The sequence below is a fragment of the Lepidochelys kempii genome, chromosome 2 (assembly GCF_965140265.1).
Source record: "Lepidochelys kempii isolate rLepKem1 chromosome 2, rLepKem1.hap2, whole genome shotgun sequence".
NCBI lineage: Eukaryota > Metazoa > Chordata > Testudines > Cheloniidae > Lepidochelys > Lepidochelys kempii.
In genome coordinates, this window is record NC_133257.1 from 9,160,888 (window position 1) to 9,178,574 (window position 17,687).

Here is a 17,687-nt window from a genome sequence, read left to right on the forward strand (position 1 = left end):
TGTCCCCCCTTTTGCCCTGGCCTCTAACCTCTGACCAGGCCCACCCCAAAGGAATCGAGACACAACTAAGCCCTGAAGCGGTTCGCTGACAGGCTGGGGTCTCACGAAGCCTGACTCTGTTTTCCCCTCAGCAAGGACAGACACCATTGCACCTGGCTGCTGAAAATGACCATTCGGAGGTGGTTCAGTTCTTTCTGAAGCACAAGCCGGAACTGGTGACCTCTGCCAACGTGGAAGGTTCGACCTGTGCCCACATAGCTGCCTCCAAAGGCAGTGTCGCTGTGATCAAGGAGCTGCTGAAGTTCAACAAGGTGGGGGTGACCACGGCACGCAACAAGGTGAGTCCCTGCGGCGGTGTCCCCTTGCTATGGTCCTGTCCAGCTGGGCAGTGTCACACACACACAGCTGACCCGAGAGTCTAGATCTATGCCTGTTCTGGTATCCCTGAGGGATTAGGACGCTGGGAGTTAAATGTTAATGCAGGAGTGAGAGTGGAAAAGGGAGAACTCTCCACGGGCAGTCTGTGGGGTGATTGTGAAGCTGGTGCTGGACCTGTATAGAGAGAGAGGATTACACCTCCTCTCTCCTCTGTGTATGAGAGCTCAAGCAGTGCCCAGCTGGGACCCAGAGGATCATTCTCAGTGCCCCAATTACGCATGCTTAAGGCTAAGATTGTATTACAGTTATTTTTAGTAAAAGTCAGGAACAGGTCACAGGCAATAAACAAAAATTAACGGAGTCTGTGACGGGGGAGGGGGCAGGGCTAGATGGGGGGAGGAAGGGAGTCCTATGGGGAGGGGGGCCCGACAAGCCGAGCGCTCACCATGGTTGGGAGAACAGCCCCAGCTCCAGCGGCAACAGCGGGGGGGGAGAGGACATAGCCATGGGGGGCACACAGCCCCCGTTCTGGAGCTGGCCGCAGCTGTGGGACGGGGTGTGCAGCCCTGACTGCAGCCCCTGCCAAGCCCCGGAGGGGAGGCACACAGCCCTGGGAAGCCGCAAGGGGGGCACACAGACCCACCTGTAGCTCCTGCCGAGCCTGGGACACTGCAGGGCTAGGGCACGCAGCCCCCGCTGCAGCCTCCGCCAAGCCCGGGATGCTGCGGGCCTGGGGCGCGCGGCCCCAGCTGCAGCCTCTGGCGAGCCCGGGACACCGTGGGGCTGGGGTGTGCGGCCCTGGCTACAGCCCCCAGCAGAAGCCACGGGGCTGGGGCTGCAGGGTCCTGGTTCCAGCCAGCCCCAGTTGCTGAGCAGGGACACACAGTCCCATCTCCTCCTCCTCCTGAAGTCCTAGAAGTCACGGAGGTCTGTTAAAGTGACGGAATCCACGTCTGCCGTGACCTCCGTGACTAAATCCTAGCCTTACGCCTGCTGCATGGCCATGCTGTCAGAGTCTTTGCTCCACGGACAGCGGGCATCCCAGGAATAGTCATCCCAAAATATGAGATGGCAGCAAAATATGAGAACACCATTACCTTACTCACTGTGCTGCCTCCGAAACGCAGAGAGCTTGTATCCGCCAAAGAAAATGGGGGACAGCTGGCAGCTTCTGGAATAAGCTCTCCCCTAGGGCGGGTGCAAAGAGGCAGACATTGCGTTAGTTGCCTCTTCCAGCGTCACCATCCAGACACGAAGGAGGTGAATAACCCCAGTCATTGCGCACAACGTGATACTTCACCACTTTGCTTTGATAACACGGGCCTGAACCATAAATTTTGGATCCAAATCTAACCTTCCCCAAACTTCATGAGCATTGGGGCCTGGCTTTTTGGTTTGGCCCATTATGGAGATAGGAACCAGCTGGGAAGTTCAGATCCAGCATCCCCAAAAGCATAAATAGGGGAACCCCTCTGACTTCCTGCCAGCCTCCAGGAGACACGGGGGCCTACACAAGATCCTAAAGGGAATGTGTCTGTAGGTTTTAGTAAGCACGGTTTCCCCTTCCCCTGTCTGCTGGCATTGCTACAACTGTCAGCTGGTTTTCAGTAATGCATTAGTTGCATCTGCCCCCTTTTATTTATTTAGTATGTAGCTAATGTACACAGGGCTTTGCTTGCATGGGAGGGAATTTGCAGTGTGTCCTTTGCAGTGAGGTCGCCGGCAGATCTCTTTGAGCCCTGTTTGTCACGCCAAACAGGAGAGTGCTGAGACTTCAGTCACAGTTCCCAAGAACTTCCTCACTCCCCCAGTTTAAACACACCTGTCTGCCCCTCTACACTCTCTCTGTGGCCTGCACGAAGAATCGTAGGTTGCATCCTCAGGGCAAATTAGAGCTGAGAAGACCCAGGCTTGAGGCATTTGGAGGAGAAGCCTGTGAGAGAGTCCCACACCGTCCTGATGCTCTGTGCCGTTGTGGTGTTATAGGCAGGGAGCTCTGGTACCTCCCTTGGCCCTTGCCTCACAATCTTACATGCTGTGATCCCTGCAAGGCGAGCCCCACTGCCAGCTTGCTCTGAAGCTCAGACACTGCACATGGTTAGTTACCCACCCGGTCTGTCTTTGTGTTGCAGACAAACTACTCCACTCCTCTGCACCTGGCAGCTGCTGGGGGGCACCATGAGGTGGTGAAGGTCTTGCTGCAGATGGGAGCCTCGGCAGCGGATGAGGATGGTGTACGTACCAAGGGCTTGGCTGGGCGGCTCCCAGTTCAAAATGCAGATGGTGTGAACGCAACGGGTGCTGGCTGCTCTCTTTGGCCGACAGCTTGGGCCCTCTAGAGTCAAAAGCATGAGCTGCTGGGGGCTGTAACAACCCATCCTCCGTAATCAGCACAGAGGGGACTGGTAACACCCACTTGCCCCCGAGTCCAAATGCCCCTCCTTCATTTCAGGCTGCATGCTCAGAAGGGCATCTCTCTTTGGCAGGGAAAGGCGCATCTACAAAATTTACATTCACATCCTTGTGCCTCTCCTTGATGTGCGCCTCTGTGAATGGGGGCAGGGGTCTGAGCCCTTTCCCCTTTGGGAAAGGCACTAACATTTCGCTGAGATGCTGAAGTAAAAGCATCCCTATTGTTCTTTCCATCTCCCCCCATGTCCCCCAGTTTGTCTCTTGTAGACTAGTCCCAGGATGGTGCCATGCTGTGATTGTAGTGTGGTGAGTTGTTTTTTTTAATTCAGGGATGAAGGGTTAAATTTCTCTGCCCCTCGCAGCAAAAGGGTAGTGATGTTTCATTTATAAAGAACCAGCCTCCTCTTTCTTCATGACTCCTCGAACAGTTCCAGGCTAAGGTAGCTCTCCATTCGGTGGCCCGTTGTCCTGAATGCCCAGCCAGCCTGTGACACCTTGAATTATACCAGCGGTTCTAAAACTGTGGGTCGCGATCCCCTTTGAATGGGGTCAGCAGGGCTGGCTTAGACTTTCTTGGGCCCTGGGCTGAAGCCTGAGGCCCAGTGCCGAAGCCAAAGCCTAAGCCTGAGGGCTTCAGCCCTGGGTGGCGGGGATCAAGTTGGGGCAGTGGGGTGGTGGGCAGGCTCAGGTTTTGGTCCCCCTTCCTGGGATCGTGAAGTAATTTTTGTTGTCAGAAGCGGGTTGTGAAGTTTGAGAACCCCTGAATTATACCATCATATCATGGAGCTAGGCCGTGCTGGGAGTGTCAGAACCTCAAAGAATACGAGTAGACCCCAGGAGGCCTTTCAAAGGCTCTGTCCCTCACCCAGACTTTCTCCATTGCTGTGACAACACTCTGCGATTTGCACCCGGCCTTGCCTTCTGATGCTTTTTCTCTGCTCCTTATTAGGAAGGAATGACGACAATTCACCTGGCGGCCAAACATGGGCACATCAGTGTCCTGGAGGCCTTAAAGGGCAGCATCTCCTTGAGAATCACCAGCACCAAGGTGAGTGCGTGGCTGCTGGCTTTGCACAGCAGGGGCCTTGTTGCCTATGGCATGGGTGTGGCTATGTTGTGAAAACAGCCGCTGTTTGGACACAACTCAGGTGGTGTTTGTTGTAACTGGGTCAGAGGTGAGGGTCAGGACCTAGTTGCGTGTCCAGCGGAGATAGGGCCACACAGCAAAGCAGGGAAGTGCATGGGACACATAGTTATTGGTAATGGTTAGTCCCCACTGTGCTGGACACTGTGTGTACACCTAGTGAGAGACAGTCCCTGCCCCAACGATCTTGCAAAGAGCCCAGGCAGACAGAAGGTGGGAGAAAGGAAGAATTAGTATCCCCATTGTACAGATGGGAAATTGAGGCCCAGCGAGTGTGAGTCGAGGTTTCCAAAGGTGACTAGTGATTTTGAGGGCCTCCATTTTTGGATGCCCTACAGGGGCCTAATTTTCAGAGGGTGGGTGCTCAGCACTTCCACAATATCAGGCTTGTTTTAGGGCTCTCAAGTTGAGCACCCACTAATAGAGTGACCCAAAATTGTTAGTCCTTTTTGAAACTTCGGCCAATGGCAGAGAAGGGACTAGAACCCCATGCTCCTGGCACCCAGTCACATCCCTTAACACAGGCCCTGCCTTCTACTGCTTTGTCAGGAGTCGTCTTTTCCTGATGCTGCCCAGAGCCTTGCGGCATCAACTGTGGATGCCAAATGCAGAGGATGCTTCCTGAAACATGTATCCCCAAAAGCTCCTTCTCCTCTTCCAACTCTCTCATTCTTTCACCCCTTTCTTTGTTTTCGTTCCTGTCATTCTCATGTCTTCTGTGACCTCTCCCTTTTAACCTTCTTCCTTCCAGCTGTCAGGCATGTACTGTGCTTTGATCGGATGCTAAATGAGAGTGCTCTGGCTCATTTAAAAGAGCAAACTTGGTTTGTTTTCCATGAACTGTGGATGTGTTTTTCTTTCCCTTCCAAGACAGGATTTACTGCCCTTCATGTGGCAGCTCATTACGGCCAGCTGGACTTCGTCCGAGACATGCTCGCCAGGGGATTGGCCACCATGCGCAGCGAGCCTCCCAAATTCACCTCCGAAGGACAGCAGGTCAAGGAGCAAGGCAGTGAGGTAATACAGCAGCCAGCCCCAGGGAGGGATAAGGGACAAGCCGACAAATGGCATCCCGAACCCACTTGTCTATTTCCGTGGAGCCAAATAACATGGGGGCTCGTGTTACTGAGCCATTTAATTTCACTGTGTGGTAGGCCCAAGTCTTCTCCTCTGTAAACAAGCTTGGCAGAGGAGTGCTCTGCTGCAGACTGAGTCCCCCTCCTGGCTGCTGCTGCTGTATCTCAGAGCTGCCCGAGTAGTTTCCACGTCAACTGGACTCTTACTCCCTTCTGTGCTGTGGCTTTAGCCAGTGAACCTTCTTAGTTGCAGATCCTTGCACCCTGCACGCACTCCTGGGTGGCCATGCACCTCTCTTCCATGTTATTCTGGATGGACCCCAGCCCTGGGGCAGACAGGCTGGGGAGAGCCCCCCTCCCTGCCCCCAACTCCCTGCGTCATGTCACTGCACTCTGTGTAACACAGCTGCCCTGGTTCTTCTCTCCCTTGGGCCTGTGGAGCGGGGAGAAGGGTTTACCCCTGTATTCACCCTGGGAAATCTGCCTTTGCCTCTTCCAATCTCTGCTCTCCTTGGTTAGGATTTGGCTCCACAGGGAGGCTTTTCAAAGGGTCAGAAACGGGAGGCCTGGATGACAAATGGCTCCAAGGCCCTGACTGAAAGGGATGGGCTGTGCGTGGAACTTGCATGGCGTAGAGACCCTGACACTGCAGCCCTCGGTCCCACGGCACCACTTGTTCCAGAACTGGGGGGCGGGTAGATCTGATTGGAACGTTCTTGCCGAAATATGCTGTTTCGGGGAAGCTGAAACATTTTGGTTTCCACACATTTTCACCAGGAGGGTTTTGGGCTGGAGGCCAGATCGCGGGCCTGGAATTTGGGAGATCCAGATTCAAGACCCCACTCTGTCTGATTTGGTGTTACCTGGGATGAAATTCTCTGCTCGGAATCAGGCACAGCAGGGGTGGTGCCTGGGTCTCCCACAGCAGTGTCCCAGCCACCGGGCTATACAGTCTCATGAAAACCTTTGAAAGGTTTCAGAGTTGTTCCAATGCGTAACCCAGCGTGATGGTGCATGTGGGGGAGGCTTCAGCCAGGTTGCTGACTCTCCAGGGCCTCAGGGAGGGAGGAAGGTAGATCATTATGGCCCGCCTGCAGGCGTGAGTCGCAGAAAATGGGGGAACAGCTGCTCTGGCTTCTGACTTGTACGCACTGCGGGGGGAAGTGTCTGGGAACTGTATTACCCTCGCAGTATGCCCAGGAGTCTGGGGCATCAGAGGGGCCCTGCTGCCGTCTGTGTGATTTATCGCAGTCAGGATTCACGCCACTGCACCTGGCTGCCCAGTCGGGACACGAGAGCCTGGTCCGGCTGCTGCTCAACTACCCCGGCGTACAGGTGGATTGTCAGACCAGCCTGCAGGTAAGAGGCTAGCCATGCTCTGTGTGTTCTACTCACATGGGAGCCACCGTGCTCTGAGCTGGCTCAGCCCAGGAGAAGGCTGCAGCCTGTCATGGGGGCGGGCAGCTTTGATTTTGCAGCATCATATCTGGGGTAACAGGCTATCTGGGAAGCTTCCATCTCCCCCAAAGCTGACACCAGCCAAGCCCTTTTGGGCAACTTTCAGGTCCTAGCTTCTCTGAGGCCAGCACTCCGGGGGCCTCGAGTGGCCGTTCTGGCTAGCATTGTACCACCACTCTGCACTGATGTGTATGATGACAACAGAGCAAGGCCACCATGAAGCATCAGCCTCTTGGGACAGTCCAAGGCCAATTCCACGACCTAACATTTGGGCTGCTCTCCAGCTCAGGCCAGTCCAAACCATCCGGCCACGTCATGGCCAACCTTGGTTGTTTCTACATGAATTTAGTGCTACTACTGACCAGTGCCGGGTTGACAACCATAGAGACAGCCCTTCCCTCTGCAGAAGAGGCTGCTGCAATGCAAGCTTCGTCCACGTAGCCCTCAGACAGTGGACCCCAGCCCTCTGCTGGAGGGGTCACCTCTAGCTGTGGAGGGTAGTTCAGTCTCCCTGACCCTCAGCCTCTCTCCTTGCTGTAAGAGTGATGCCTCTTGTGCCAAGTCTGACAGTGTCTTTAGGTGACATTTTTAGGTCCCATTAGTGACCTTGGAGCCATCCCGTCCCTGTGCCAAATGCTGTACAATGCTAACCAGCCCACTTGTGCTTAGGGCTCCACCCCTCTCCACCTGGCGGCCCAGCATGGTCACACCGCCGTCGTTGGGCTTCTTCTGAGCAAATCCACCTCCCAGCTGCATCTTCGAGACAAGAGAGGGCGGACATGCCTCCACCTGGCTGCAGCCAATGGCCACGTTGAGATGGTGCGGGCATTGCTGGGCCAGGGAGCGGAGATCAACGTCACCGACAAGGTACAGCAGCAGCTCGCACGGTTGGTGTTAGCCTGCTGGAACAGTGAGGGGCGGTCACACTTTCTGTGCAACCTTTTCATGGAGAGTCTCGCACCAAGCCTTGATCGTGGGCCTGTGCCATGAACAATATATGATACCATAGAAGGTGCTACACAGTATCTCCAAACCCTACGTCCTGAATTCCATGGTTCCGAACAGCAGCATGGCTGTCTATTGACAAAAGCTGCCAGCCAAGTCAGCTGCCCATGGATTTCCAGTTTGCCCATCACCTGAAAGTTATGAAAGTTTCATGCAATTCTGGTTAAAGGTGATTCCATCCCCTCCTGCACCATTCCCTATTATGTGACTGCCTGATGCCTGTGGTCAATGAATGCTGCGTTTTCACTGTACGTCCTTTAATTCCACAGCAAGGCTGGGGCCCATTGCACTTTGCTGCCAAATCGGGTTTCCTGGATAGTGTCCGGCTGCTAGTGGAAAGCGGTGCCACGCCCACTCTCGAGTCCAAAGAGGGGAGGATACCTATCCAGTATGCAGCTGCTGAGAACCACCAAGAAGTAGTGAGCTTCCTGATGAAAAGGAACTCCACCACCTTGAAACTGATTGAGGACAGGAAGGTAGGGGAGACCCTGAGCCAAGATGAGGTAGGGGAGGTGACGTGGGCAAGCCCTGAGCCATATGTCCTACTCTTGTTTGCAAAATCCTACCCCCAGCACCTACATTATGCCCTTATGGTGCAATAGCATGACTAGGATCCCAGTAATCTAGGTCATTGGTCGTTATAGTTATTGGTCACATCAGTGGTAGCAATGGCTATGCGGTTCCTGGAGCTCGGAGCCATATGTTGCTGGAGACTAGAGCTAGAAAAAAATTTTCAGCCAAAACTTTTTTTTTTTTGGTGAAAAATGCAGATTTGGCAATACCAAACTGTTTCATGAATTGGTGACTCTTTCACCTAATTGTTTGGTTTTGGGGGGAGCGGATTCTGAAAATATCAAAATGTTTCGTGTTCAAAATGAAACATTTCAATTTTTCAGTTGGAAATGACTTTTTGTTTCAAAATTTCCTTCCATTTTATTTTAAAACATTCAGAAGTGTTAAAAAAAAAAGAGTCAAAATTGAAATGAAACATTTTGATTTTGTTGGAATGAAACATTTTGTTCAACCAAAATGAAAATGTTCTGGACATCTCAATGTGCAAAAATTGTCTTTTTTGGTCTGACCTGAAACTATTTGTTTTTTTAACTTTGTCAAAATTGCCAACAAACCTAAAAATCTATTATTCACCCAGCTGTAATAGAACCAGCTTGACCAGGGAGTTGATCTGGTCAGAGACACCTCTCCTCTGTTTCTAGAAGCTGAAAAAAACATCACTGAACATTAATTCTACACATCTAGCATTTATATGATGAGCCTTCTCCAGCCCCAGTGAAAATATGTGAATGTCCCTGGCATTTTGGAAATATTCCTCTCAAATTGGATTGTTTTTTTTCCACGTTGCTATTTACTAAATCCAGAGTTTAAAGGTGTGGCCTCTGAGCACAGAATTTGGAGTTCTAATCGCAGCTCAGATGATGAATCCTTTTGTGACCTTAGCAGGTCACCTGATCTGTGCCTCAGTTTCACCATATGTAAAGCGGTGGTGATAATGCTGCCCTACCCATGGATGTGTTGTGGTCAGTCAGTGTTTGTAAAGCATTATGCATTGTTGTTGTTACTTGCATTACAGTAGCACCTAGAAGTTCCTCATGCCAGGTGCTGTACACACATATAGGAAAAGATGGTCCCTGCACCGAAGAGCTTACATTGTAAATAGACAAAACAAAGAGTGGGGAAAAGACCGTATTGTTATACCCATTTTACAGAAGGCTTGAGACACCAGAGAGATTCAATGATTTGACCGAGGTTGTACAGCAAGCTTGTAGCAGAAGTGAGAATTGAATCCGATCTCCTGAGTACCATCCAATGCCTTAAGCACAAGACTATCCTTCCTCTTTGTGATATTAACTAAGGGTGTTTGTTTTTCCAGTTTATCTTTGACCTTATGGTCTGTGGGAAGCTGAACAACAACAAGGCAATTGAGGAATTTGTCCTTCACTCTTCTGCTCCCCTGGACACTGCTGTCAAGCTTTCCCGGGCCTTCAACATTGCTGCCCTGAAGGAGAAGGAACGTGCCAAAGACTTGCTAACTGCTGCCAAGTACACTGAGAGCATGGCCACTGAGCTCCTGACGCTGGCTTCTGGAGGTAGAAGTGCTGGCTACCTTCTCCGCGCAGTGGATCACAGAGGCACTACCATGCTGGACTCGCTAATTGAGTGTGAACAGAAGGACGTAGTAGCGCATCCAGCAGTGCAAAAATACCTGACAGAAGTCTGGTATGGCAGCCTGAAGTGGGCCCCATGGAAGATTGCCCTCTTGTTCGTCTGCTTCCTAGCGTGCCCCCCCATGTGGCTGGTTTTCTCCCTACCCCTGAAACATAGGTTCAATAAAATTCCTATTATGAAGTTCATGAGCCACTTGGCATCTCATATCTTCCTGCTCATCCTGTTCATCCTAACCATAGTGTATCCCCCCATTAGCCCCATCTATGAAGGTCACATGGTGCCATACTGGAACGAGTGGTTGCTCTTAGCTTGGCTGCTGGGGACACTGGTCACCGAGCTCACCCATTTTGGAGAAAGGGCTGGCCTGGCTTGGATCAGAGTGTTCGTCTTGGGCTTCTCTGCCATTGCTTTCCTTTGCCATTTGCTGGCCTTGATGTTTGCTGGCACCGATCGCTTGCACTGCCTGTTTGCCAGGAACATCTTCCTAGGGGTGGCCATGACGCTCTCCTTTGTGCAGTTCCTGGAGTTCCTCACCTTCCACCACCTCTTTGGCCCTTGGGCCGTCATAATCAGGAACCTCATGAAGGATCTCACCAGGTTCGCAGTCATCCTGGGCTTGTTTCACATAGCCTTCACCATGCAGCTGTCATCTGTCTACCAGCCAGTCTACCCTGAACCAAAGACCAACCTCTCAGCTGCTGGTGGTAACGCGACTGTGAGCACCGCTATCCAGGACCCCGTTGTCATTATGGTCACATTATTCTTCTCCGTGTTTGGCCTTGTTGACCCCGAGTCCCTGCCCTCACTCACCAGAACTCCCCAGTTCACTTTTGTCATCATCCGCTTTGTGTTTGGGGTCTACCTGATCGTGACCTTGATTGTGCTGATCAACCTGCTGATCGCCATGATGAGTGACACCTACCAGAGGATACAAGCCCAGTCTGACACAGAGTGGAAGTTTGGCAGGGCCATGCTCATTAGGGACATGACTAGGAAGTCTGGAACACCTTCCCCCTTTAACCTCTTCACAAATCTTCTCTATTACATCAAAATACTTTGCAAACACAAAGGTACAACTGCTAATTTATATGTAGATTTGTGTGTCAGAATGTTTTTATTTTGCAGTCCTGGAAATGTTCCCAAAGCCGATTGAAGAAATGAAATGAAATGGTTGAATGTCGGCAGCTGTAAGAGTTTTTAGGGAGACCTTGGAAAGTGGGAGCATGTCAGATGCCTGGATTTATTTAAGGTCCTCACCAGGGGGCAGTATGTGCTGCATCACGCACCACACTCATGGCTTCATTCTGCACTCACTTACAGTCAAGCAACTCTATTGAGGCAGAAAGTAGAACATGAGCCCATGGTTCTCTCTGTTGCTTACATTACAGACTAGAGTTGGGAGGGAACTCGATTTTTCAATATGTGGGAAATTCTGTGAGTTTGAAAAAAAATTCCATTCCAAAATGGGAACAAAAACGAAATAATTCAAAAATTTCCGGAAAACAAAATTCTGGAAAAAGAAATTCATTTCAGGTGAATCAAAGCGTTTCATTCCAATTTTGACATTTCTTACACTATAAAATAAATTTCTAAATGAAAAGTCATTTCAAAACAAAAAATGTAAGCGTTCCATTAAGCAGTGTCAGAATGGAATATTTCAACCTAAACCCAAATCCTTTTTTGTTTCTTCCCCAAAACTAAACTGCATCAAAATTGATACGCTTAGGGTGAAATATTTCACTTTCAGCAAATCGATATTTTCCAGCCGAAAAAGGTTGCATCAGAAAATTTCCAACCAGTTTATTACAGACCAAATACCCTCCATATGAACCAACAGTGGACATCTAGGCTGGAGGCCACAGAACCTCGATATTTCTGATCCAGCTCACAGTATTGTGCATAAATGTGGGCTAGTAGTGTGCAATATAGAGGTTTTGGGTACATAGGCAATGATCGCCTCCAACAAAAAGATCTTGCCAATGAAGACAGATGGCCCTCTCTGTTAGACCCAGGCAACCCCTGGTCATTTGCAAGGTGGCAAGGTGGGCAGTTAGTCCCTCAGACCTTGGTTCGCCTCTCCTCCCAAATTCACGGGTCTATCTGCTCCTCTCGCCCAGCCCAGCCCATATTATCATAGATAATGTTCTATGTGCTGACACAACTTTGCCCTCCGCCCCCAAATTTTTCTGAAATGACACCCCTGCCCTGGACATCAGCGGGCTAGACGGGTGGTAGGGTAAGTGCAGGAAGAATGTCTCCAAGTCAAATGGAAACTTACTTTCCAGGAAAGGAGGATGAAACTTGGGCCTAAGAGTTTTCTGAAGTATGTCCTCTTAAAGAGACACTGCTCCATTCCTTCTCACAGACATACAAGAGAATGGGGTAGAAGTGCCATCACATTGGGAATGTTTCAGAAAACATGGTGTAATTACAGTGGTGGGTTTTTCATATACATAGCCCTTTCCTACATGAATGTTACATGGACAGCTGCAACTCCCCCTTATCCCCAAACCAGAACCAAGCATGCATCATTTAACCAAGTAGCTAATAAACATAATAGTATTTTATTTCCCAAGTTGCTCTGGAAACAGGATATATAACTGTAATCCCAGATAAAAAGGATATCAAATTGGAGTTAAGGTTGAGCACGTGTTAGTAACTTAAGGGGAATTACAGGGGGAAAAACCAAGCATTACCGATCCAGGAAATTCAGTTAAGGTTAAATTTAAAAGAAATCCAGTCATGTTAAGGAATGCCAATGCACAGTTAAGGCACCCAGACAATGTTAACTCCACCCTGTAGTGACACGGTGGAATAACCATACAATTAGGATTAGTGCATAATAGTGTCATAGAACAAATTAAACTGATTTCTAAGGCTACATTGGACTCTTCCCCTTTTTTTCCTCATGATACCACTAGAAGGCAGAACTAAGAAACTAACAGCTATAGTAAATACAAACAAAAAAGCCTTAGAAAAAGAACATGTAGGCTGTGGATTTGTTTTGCAGTAAGAAGTTATATTGCTTGACACATTAAAATCTAAACTGGTATAGGCACTTGAAAATGAACAGTTAGAGACAATCCTGCACTGCTCCTGCAGAGGTACGTGAATAAAATGAGCTAATAAATCTTTCCCATCTCCAGTTTCTGTGGTTCTATGAGAAATGTAATCCCGGGAGACTGAGGGCCTGATCCTGAGAAGTGAAGTCAATGGACAAGACTTCACCCTAAGCAGACCTACTATAAATAGGTTTGTGTCAGGGCCGTTTACTGGCATTGGCTCTGTTCTGAGTCATTTCAGACCCTCTTGGCATTTGAAGTTGTGATTTTCCAGCGAATTATGGATTGCATTCCCTTCCATGTTTTCCCCAGTTGTCTGGTTCAGATATGTGGCTCAATGCATAGTACCTCGGGACTGGCAGAGGAACAATGTCCTACAGAGAGGAGCAAACATCTGAAGAAATATTCTGCTCAAATGAAAATCAAACTTCTTGTGTTCACTCGCTCGCTATGTTTAAATTGAGTGAGTGTACCCAGAGAGTGTATTCATGGCGGGAAAGGTGGTGTGACAACAAATGTTAAGTGAATATGAGAAAATATTTCTGGAGAGTGAATTTTGCAACCACAATTCTGTGTTACACTCATCCTGCCAGAGATCAGAAGCATTGCTGTGTGACCTATCTAAGCTAACCAGATATCAAACTGCTGCAGGCCAAGAATTATTCACCAAAACTAATTGACAAATAATATCTAATAATTTAATTCAAGAAAATCGTAAGCTGCTAGTGGGCAACTTGCAAATGGAAAAGGAGGCTAAAATCAGTGAATGTATTATTTGCTATGCATTTGTCAGCTCTTACTTCGGGGTGTTAGCACAGGGCTTGCTAAATTGGGAAAGATGTTGGACAATTTTTTTATTTTTTCATTAAAAATGGCTTTTTGTCAATCTGGAAATTTCTATAACAAATCAGAGAATCCTAGAGTATCAGGGTTGGAAGGGACCTCAGGAGGTCATCTAGTCCAACCCCCTGCTCAAAGCAAAAAACAAATTTTTTTTTGACAAAAAAAAACAAAACAGGTTTTTTTTAATGAAAAGCCAAAATCCCCCAAATTTAAAAAAATCAAGGGATTTGGTAATTGAGAACCAAAAAAATTTCAAGTCAGTCAGATGAAAATTTTCAGTAAAACCAACTATTTTTCCCTGCCTCCCTGAAATTTTTCAGTTTTTGAAAACTGTAAATGTTGAGGAGTTTTAACAAACAAAAAAGCCCAACCAACCCAAAACACTGACAAAAATTGTTTTTTCTTTAAATTTCATCCAAAACAATTTTTTTTCTGAGGGGGCATTTCCCAAAAAGCTCTGTGAAATTCACAAACTTGGGTCCCTAAAAGTGGCCTCCTAAAAATCCACATTTGGAGACCCAAATATAAGCTTCTCTTTAGGAGCCTAAATGCGTATTCATGAGCTGAACTGTTGGCACTATGGCATGCAAATGTTGTCCAATGATTACGGTAATCCTCAGGTGTTATCTGACTGTTTTTCAGGGCCAAAAATTAAAGATGCATAATGATTTTCTGTTTTGGGGTCAAGGAGGGGGTAAACCAATCATTCTACTCCTGAGTGTTGGCGATCTTTCCAGTATGACCCAGTATGCCAACGCCGCAGCTGGGGACATACAGTGAAAAAATAAGTTGAAAATAATCAGTAATAACTATTTGGATCCAATAATTAATATTACTCAAGATAACTTGAACAACCCTCTGCCCAAATTGACCTGAGGCCCTGCCATTGCTGAGATATTTCCAATCTCATCTAAACCAAGCAGCACAGAAATCTCATTGGAGACCCTAGTCTTTGGAGATGTCCACACTCAGAAAACTCATGTAAGCCTTGAATGAATATCCAAACTTTCGGACTCTTACCTGACCCTCTGATATGTCCAAGGATTGTCTGTCACTAATTTCTAAAGATGGGAGGGGGGGTTTATTGGTATAAACCATCTGTATCTTATGCACCAGCTAGCACAATTGTGTCAAAAACAGAATAATAAGACAAGCATGGGAAAAAGTGAAGATAAATCCCCATTGTAGAGGTTAAGGTCATGTTTGTATACAATCCTATTCATCTGAGCTTCTGTGCTCCTCCAAGGTAAGCTGTGCTCCACTGAACGAAGGGACCTGATAAACGAAGAGGAAGACCTGGACAGCACTTCCGACACACGATCCATCAATATGCTGGCTCACACGTCCATGGGTTGGATTAGGGTTGCTGCCAAGAGGATGACACAAGTATCACCCGAAGGTACTGACCCTTTGCTGAGCCATACGCTGGAAATCCACAATAGACCGCCAGAAGGGGACCAAATTACATAGGGTGCCCCAGTAGGGTGCACTTCTGAGACTGAGCAAAGGAAAACATAGGATGAATGTCAGGGGAAGGGGAGTCCTAATCAGGAGAGCTATTTGATAGTGGAATGGAACGAAGACCCCATTGCTGGAGGGTACAATGCAGGGAACAATCCTCCACTGGATGATTTAGACACCCTAATGGGTCTTTTCCATCTCCTTGATTCTAAACCTTTCCCTAGGAAAGGTGAAGAGTTGATCTTTAATGTAGCTGTTGTTTTTTCTCTGTACTGCTGGGATCCTCAGACTGTGTGGTTGGGCTGTTGCCATATGTCTCACTTCTGTTATTTCTGTACAGAGTCAGTACTGTCGGTGCAAATAGCCTTTTCCTCTGCAGCTCTTGCTTTCCGGTATCCTGCAATTGCCTTCCTATATCTCTCCACCACACTGATTCTCGGTATTGGTTCTTGTAGCTGGAAGAGTGTCTCTTCCTCCCTTATCTACACATCTGAATTTTTTTGTCCCCCTTTGCTGTCCTTTGTTGTTCCACTTCCTAAGAGTATTATCCATTTTGGGAAATATCGTGGCTGAAAGGTGCTCTGCAGAATGAACTTCTGCATGTGCTACCATATCTAGGCACAACAGAGCGCACGAGGGATGGAGTCATTACTCTGCCTGTCTTTGCTTTAATGCTGTTGGTTCAGACACTTAGGAGTCAGTTTTCAAAGCAGTGGGAGGGAGGGGGGCTTCAGCCAGCGCTGGTTATGTTTTGTCTGGAGAGGCCAAACTGTACATCAGTGTAACACAACATTCCACTAACACGACTCTCCACGAAGATTCCTCCTCCCACTTCGCTGTTATCTAGCTTGCTTGGAACTTACGGTGCTGTTGGAGGCAGCTGGAAGGGAGGTTCCTTTTCGGTAGGTTAGGCCGGCCCTGTGAGTTTGAAGAGAGGAAACCAGATACTGGCAAATCGGATAAACGCAGTGGAATTCCCTGGCACAGTCAGAATGAATTCTGAGGGGCAGAAGGGGGCGCATCATTGGTGAAAGGGAGCCGCCTCCTCTTTCATTGCCTTAGCAGTAGAAGAGTAGAGGATGGGGTGGTTCCATCACTCCCTCCTGCCTCTCTCAATGTGCACTCGCCAGGAACGGGTTCAGTATGAGCGATTGCCTCCTACCTCAGCTGCAGGGCCACTCTGAGCCTGCTCAGTCACCGAGCCAGAGGTGGGATGGGACGGATTCTGCATTGCAGCAAGAGCATGCTTCACAGAGGAAGATTAGAAACTCATTTATTCTTGATTCATATTTGTTTCCTATGAGCTGCTGCCTCTGCCTCACCAGACTGGACTGAGACCAACTTAATTTGCATAGCCACTGACAGCTTTCATACAGAAGCTTTCAGTCTGATACAAGCTGGATTTGAACCCATCAACTAGTGGTGAAAGGCTCTATCTCCCTTTACCAAGCCACTGCTCCCTCAGTAGTGCACGTCTGAAGGCAGAATCTTTTCCATAAGCAATCCCATTAAATCAGATGCAATCATTGCATTAACTACAGAAAATTAATATCAAATCTATAATACAACACATCACCCAACTAACCCTAAGTAACATATTTCATTGGGTAATTTAGTAATTTATATAGGTTTCTTTCCTTAATCAGGAGAAACTAAGAGTTTAAGAACTCAGTAATCTCAGCAGCTCCAAATAATATCAGACAATATATTTTAAGACACTGCGTTTGTGAGGGTCCGTAAACAAACACGTGCAGACACCACAATTGCCAACTAATCTGCAAAGCCCCAGGCTCGAACTCTACATCTTTGCTCCAAAAGCAGACCTCCACCACCTGAACAAAATGGGAATTCCCATTACCTTTACAGCAGTATTGTGAGATAGACTCTTTTTAGTCCTCCAACCACCAGGAGGCAATATAATCACAAACACTTGAGCAGGTCTGATTTCATCCAGGAGAGGGCAATGGGGTCTGACACTTACACTGAACCAACTTCGCCTGTTAGAGGGACTCCAAAAAAAGGAGCCTTGGTGCATGGATGGGGACCTTCTCCTCTTGACTTCTTAGCCATCTCTTGTTCTCTCCTTAGGTGGGCACATTCGAAGCACTCTGCCAGCAAGGCCGCTGCACATTGAGGGGGCAATAGACTGGCACAGCGTGGCTCTCCGCTATTACTCCTTGAAAGGGCGGATGGACAGAGCACGGTTCGAGAGGGAATTGTCCATGCACCATGGGGAGAAGAGAGGTGTGCAGCCCATCCATCTGCTCATGAACGGCCAGGATGTGTGCAGGGTCTAGCCTGTTTGCACCCAGCTCCCCAGTACCAGCGATTGTCGTGACGTGGGTCTCCTTTGGGCTGCCTGAATGCAGTAGGGCGTGAACGGCGACGTGTTGTATGGCCAAACGGAATGCAATAAAGATAATTTTCTGTGTTCCCTCCATGTCCAAGTCCGTTGGCTTTTTTGTACTCATGGATCCTCCCTCTGGGGCCTGCTCCTGAGAGGTGCTGAGCATCTCCGGCAAGATACATCTGGCTGGAGCCCAGCACCGAGGGACTCAGCACTTCGGAGGATTGGAACCTAATATGGGAATTCTGTCTGGTCAGGCATGACCTCCTCCAGCACCCATAGGAGGTGCTGGTCATGCTACATGCCCTCGAGAAGGG

At 48.6% G+C, this 17,687-nt stretch overlaps 1 protein-coding gene across 5 annotated transcripts in view; it reads left to right on the plus strand.

Moving 5' to 3' along the window:
• LOC140906317 (uncharacterized) overlaps positions 1-17,463 on the plus strand; it is a 77,361-nt gene extending 59,898 nt beyond the window's left edge. For 4 of the 5 annotated variants that reach the window (XM_073330008.1, XM_073330009.1, XM_073330011.1 and 1 more), the window contains 10 exons: positions 132-338; positions 2,511-2,612; positions 3,740-3,838; positions 4,805-4,951; positions 6,262-6,369; positions 7,138-7,335; positions 7,743-7,949; positions 9,362-10,727; positions 14,809-14,961; positions 17,112-17,463. In XM_073330008.1, the coding sequence (XP_073186109.1) occupies positions 132-338; positions 2,511-2,612; positions 3,740-3,838; positions 4,805-4,951; positions 6,262-6,369; positions 7,138-7,335; positions 7,743-7,949; positions 9,362-10,727; positions 14,809-14,961; positions 17,112-17,320 (2,796 nt within the window). In that variant the 3' untranslated portion in view covers positions 17,321-17,463. Of the gene's footprint in view, positions 1-131; positions 339-2,510; positions 2,613-3,739; positions 3,839-4,804; positions 4,952-6,261; positions 6,370-7,137; positions 7,336-7,742; positions 7,950-9,361; positions 10,728-12,803; positions 12,904-14,808; positions 14,962-17,111 lie in introns of those variants that run through there. The other variant, XM_073330012.1, reaches the window with a different exon arrangement.
• The last annotated feature ends 224 nt before the right edge of the window (positions 17,464-17,687 follow it).